Raw genomic sequence first — 4,902 nt, forward strand, 5'->3', positions numbered from 1 at the left:
CGTCAATCTCCCTGAGGGAGGTCACTGAGGTGGTTAAACAACTCCGCAGTGGCAAGGCCTCAGGGGTTGATGAGATCCGCCCAGAAATGCTAAAGGCTCTAGGTGTGGAGGGGCTGTCTTGGATGACACGTCTCTTCAACATTGCGTGGAGGTCGGGGTCAATACCGAAGGAGTGGAAAACTGGGGTGGTGGCCCCCCTTTTCAAAAAGGGTGACCTGAGAGTGTGTGCCAATTACCGGGGCACACTTCTCAGCCTCCCTGGTAAGGTTTACTCCAAGGAACTGGAAAGGAGGGTTCGACCGGTAGTCGAACCTCGGATTCAAGAGGAACAATGTGGATTCCGTCCTGGTCGTGGAACAACGGACCAGCTCTTTACTCTTGCAGGGATCCTGGAGGGGGCCTGGGAGTACGCCCATCCGGTCTACATGTGCTTTGTGGACCTGGAGAAGGCATATGATCGGGTTCCCAGGGAGATACTGTGGGAGGTGCTGCGGGAGTATGGGGTGAGGGGGGCACTACTTAGGATCATCCAATCCCTATACGCCCAAAGTATGAGCTGTGTCCGGGTTCTCGGCACTAAATCAGGCCCGTTTCCTGTGGGTGTTGGCCTTCGCCAGGGCTGCGCTTTATCACCAATCCTGTTTGTGATTTTCATGGACAGGATATCGAGGCGTAGTCGTGGGGGAGAGGGGTTGTGGTTTGGCGGGCTTGAGATCACGTCGCTGCTTTTTGCAGATGATGTGGTGACCTTCAGCACTCACTGGAGAGTGTGAAGCAGTTGGGATGAGGATCAGCACCTCTAAGTCTGAGGCCATGGCTCTTGGCAGGAAACCGTGGATTGCCTTCTCCGGGTAGGGAATGACTCCTTGCCCCAGGTGAAGGAGTTCAAGTATCTCGGGGTCTTGTTCACGAGTGAGGGGACGAGGGAGCGGGAGATGGGCCGGAGAATCGGAGCGGCTGGTGCGGTACCGCATTCGCTTTACTGCACGGTCGTGACGAAAAGGGAGCTGAGCTGGAAGGCAAAGCTCTCGATCTACCGGTCAATCTTCGTTCCTACCCTCACCTATGGTCATGAAGGTTGGGTCATGACCGAAAGAACGAGATCGCGGGTACAAGTGGCCGAAATGGGATTCCTCAGGAGAGTGGCTGGCTTTTCCCTTAGAGATAGGGTGAGAAGCTCGGTCATCCGGGGGGAGCTCGGAGTAGAACCGCTGCTCCTTCACGTTGAAAGGAGCCAGTTGAGGTTGTTTGGGCATCTGGTGAGGATGCCTCCTGGGGGCCTCCCAAGGGAGGTGTATCAGGCACGTCCAGCTGGGAGGAGGCCTCGCGGGTAGACCTAGGACAAGGTGGAGAGATTACATCTCCACTCTGGCCTGGGAATGCCTCAGGATCCCTCAGTCGGAGCTGGTCAATGCGGCTCGGGAAAGGGAAGTTTGGGGTCCCTTGCTGAAACTGCTGCCCCCGCGACCCGGCCTTGGATAAGCGGAGGATGATGATGATGATGATGATGATTTTGGATTCATTGCTATGCTTGTTTTGGTTTAAATTTCACATTTCTAGCTGTTTTTTTATAGGTGGCTTACAAATGAAGCTGACTTATTGTTATAATTAGTAATATGGTTAATATAGTAATCATACAATATTAAAATAAAGTTTATAAATGCATTCAACATGTTTATCTTCAACTCTAATTCATGTGTTCATCACATTTATCAGTAACTTCATGAACCCATAGTGAGGATAAGACAAGTGAGCGCAGGTCTCTGGTCATCACACCGTCACGATGTGTCACGATGTCATTAATACATCGATAATAAGTTTGAAAATAAATGCTAATGAGCGAAGAATAAATAACTAAGGTCTGCTTTGTCGCTATATATTTTAAAAAATGAACCTTCATTTATTCACATTTCTCATAAAGTTTTCGTACGGTTCACTGACAGTAGGCGTTCCCGAGACGTCACATGACCGTGCTTTGCTGTGCTCGTACTCAGCTGTGATGTCACTCTGAGAATAAGATTTTTCCGGGCTTTTTCTGGCCTTTAAGAAGGTTTTACAAATATGAAACTCCATGAATTAAAAATATAGAATATAAGATCAATACCTGCCTGTGTCCTGTGAACACTTTTAAAGGCGTCTCTTTTACTATTTTGGCGGGCGGGCGTGCATGTGTGTGTGTGTGTCAGTCAAACATTAACATAAATGAAACAATAAAAAGTGGGTGAGACACAAAGTGATCACAGTCTCTGTATTACATGTTCAGACTTCAACAGTCAAAAAGACAGAATCAAAGAGACAAACATGTGTATCATCATTTCACATATGTATAAATTCTACATGGTCATCAAACATGAATGGTGTTTGTAAAGTCCACCATCAAAACCACTTATTATCTAATCAAACGCACGCTTATTGTATTATGTATTCTCTGATAAAGGTTGAAATGAGACGGTGTCTCATTTCAACCTTTATGAAACCTTTATGAAACATCTACTAAACCAAAAGTGAAGAAAAATGTCAGTGAAATCATTTTCATACATGTAAAAACACAACAAACTCTAAAAGGAGAGAAGAACGAGTGAAAAGTGTCAAAAGAGGTGAAGTTTAAGAGGTCCAGTTCTCTGAACTGTCCCTTTAACAAATCAACCCCTTTGTCACTCAAACCTTCACTGGTAACATCTTCACTGGGTGATGATCGTCACCAATGTCAATGTATGGAAACATGGAGTGTGTGAAAGTGTGTGTGTGTGTGTGTATGTGTGTGTTAGTATCAGGATCGGAGAAGGACAGTCGTCTTCTGTCCCAGTCCAGACTCAATCTGATCTTCTGGATCGTCTTCTTCAGTTGGAGGACAGAGTTTTTACCTGGTGACCGTTCGTAGTATGTATCTCTATAGAACACTATCCCCCATAATCCAGACAGTATGTCTCCTTTGCTCTGGACAGACTCTAAAACTCCCACTGTCCAACGTTTATTGTCTCCAACCTGGACGTCCCAGCTGTGAGTTCCTGAGTGCAAACCCTCAGAGCTCAGGACACTCCAGTAATAATCAAACCTCTCTGGATTATCAGGAACCTTCTGTCTGTCTCCTAGACTCACACTGGTCAGATCTTCAGACAGGATGAGGAGTGGATGAGCAGTGTTTGGGTCCAGAACCACAGGACTGTAGGAGACCACGTCCTTCATCTTGTTCCAGATGTTGAAGTCCAGGTTGCCCAGGTGTTTGGCCTCGTCTATCAGAGCTCCTGAGTGCAGCTGTGGAGGCCCCAGCAGGGGCCGCTGCTGCTCTCTGTAGTTGAGGAGGAAGGAGACGTCTTCAGCTCTCAGCTGGTCCTCTGTGGCTCTGACTGTATCTGATAGAGCTTCTATCTCTCTGCTCAGAGCCTCCATCTTCTCCTTCAACATGTGACTCTTCTGCTGCTCTTCCTCCCTCAGTGCAGCCATCCTGGTCTCCTCTTCCTCTTGTAGAAACTGATGAAGCTTCTTAAACTGCTCCTTCATCCGTGTCCCTGTGCGTTGGGCCTGGACTTTAATGTGTTCTGCTGTTTGATCAAGCTTCACCTGAACTTCTTCCAGACTCTCTAAGTTCTTCTTGAAGGTCTCCAGAGTCTCCTGAAGTAGCTTCTTGTGTTGTTGTGCAGCTTCATCGATGGGTCTGAACTTGTGGCCGATGTGTTTTTCTGAATCTCTGCAGACGAGACACACTGGCTGCTGATGGTCCAGACAGAAGAGTCTGAGTTTCTTAGAGTGCTGACTGCAGAGAACCTCTGAAGACCTCTGACCTTGCTCCTGTAAAAAGGTCTCACACAAGTTCTTTAAAGCCAGGTTACACGGTGGTTGTTCTTTTGAAGACCTTCTCTGACAAACAGGACAGTCTGGTGTTGGTCTGTCTCTCCACCATGTCTTCACACAGTCTTTACAGAAGCTGTGGCTACAGGACAGAACCACAGGATCTCTGAAGACCTCCTTACAGACGGGACAGTAGAGGTCCTCCTCTGATCTGGAGGCCATTTTGTCTGTGAAAGCAGAGCAGACACAGAGTGGTCAGTCACATGGTCAGTCACGTGGTCAGTCACGTGGTCAGTCACATGGTCAGTCACGTGGTCAGTCACATGGTCAGTCACATGGTCAGTCACGTGGTCAGGACTCCCTCCTCTGACTTCACTGAAGTTCACTTTGAGTGCAGGTTTGTGTCAAACTCACCTTCAGTGTGTGGACGAAGCAGCGTCTTGTCTGACCTTCAGTCACCGACAGTGACTTACTGTTTCCTAGTGTGTATCAGGTGAGTCAGGTGAAGGGGCGGAGCCTGGAACACAGGTTCATTTAGCAGCAGAAATGTTGTAATGTGTGTATGTGTGTGTGTGTGCCAAACTCACCTTCAGTGTGTGGACAAGTGTCTTCTACAGCTGGACTCAGTCAGAGACAGAGTCTGATCTTCAGTCTGTGTCCTCTCTCACCAACGGCGACTGACTGTTTCCTGGTGTGCATCAGGTGATGCAGGTGAACAGGTGGAGCCTGGAACACAGGTTGGGTTACATTCAGCAGCAGAAATGTTGATGGACTCTGATGATGTGTGTGCGTGTGTGTGCGTGTGTGTGTCTGTGTGTGTGTGTGTGCGTGCGTGTGTCGCATATAAAACAAAGTCACTGCCGTGCAGTGATGACTCCGCCCACGTTGAGTAGGTGTCAAGGCGAGGCGCTGGAAATACACCATTAGACTCTTGACGTCTTTTATTAACGTGAACGTTTGCGTCTCCAGATCCACAAAGACACAGTGCAGAGACGTGTGTGTCTGAGAATGTTAGTTAAGATCATTAAATGCAAATCAACACAGTGACGAGTGATCATTTTTATTGACAATCTCAGATTGATTGGCACTCTGACATCGATGGGAAACACATTG

At 47.8% G+C, this 4,902-nt stretch overlaps 1 protein-coding gene across 2 annotated transcripts; it reads right to left on the bottom strand.

The window, feature by feature from the left end:
• Positions 1-2,237: 2,237 nt before the first annotated feature.
• On the bottom strand, positions 2,238-4,548 carry LOC122782551 (E3 ubiquitin-protein ligase TRIM35-like). Of its 2 annotated transcripts, XM_044046938.1 has the most exons (3): positions 4,377-4,548; positions 4,204-4,306; positions 2,238-4,016 (listed from the first exon to the last, which is right to left on the bottom strand). In XM_044046938.1, exon 3 carries the CDS (start codon positions 4,009-4,011, stop codon positions 2,659-2,661), a length of 1,353 nt encoding a protein of 450 aa, XP_043902873.1. In that variant the 5' UTR covers positions 4,012-4,016; positions 4,204-4,306; positions 4,377-4,548; the 3' UTR covers positions 2,238-2,658. The 2 variants fall into 2 exon arrangements, with proteins under 2 accessions (XP_043902873.1, XP_043902874.1); XM_044046939.1 differs by lacking the exon at positions 4,204-4,306 and having other exon boundaries at positions 4,377-4,382.
• Positions 4,549-4,902: the final 354 nt, after the last annotated feature.

The sequence above is a fragment of the Solea senegalensis genome, linkage group LG16, assembly GCF_019176455.1.
Source record: "Solea senegalensis isolate Sse05_10M linkage group LG16, IFAPA_SoseM_1, whole genome shotgun sequence".
In the NCBI taxonomy this organism is placed as follows: domain Eukaryota; kingdom Metazoa; phylum Chordata; class Actinopteri; order Pleuronectiformes; family Soleidae; genus Solea; species Solea senegalensis.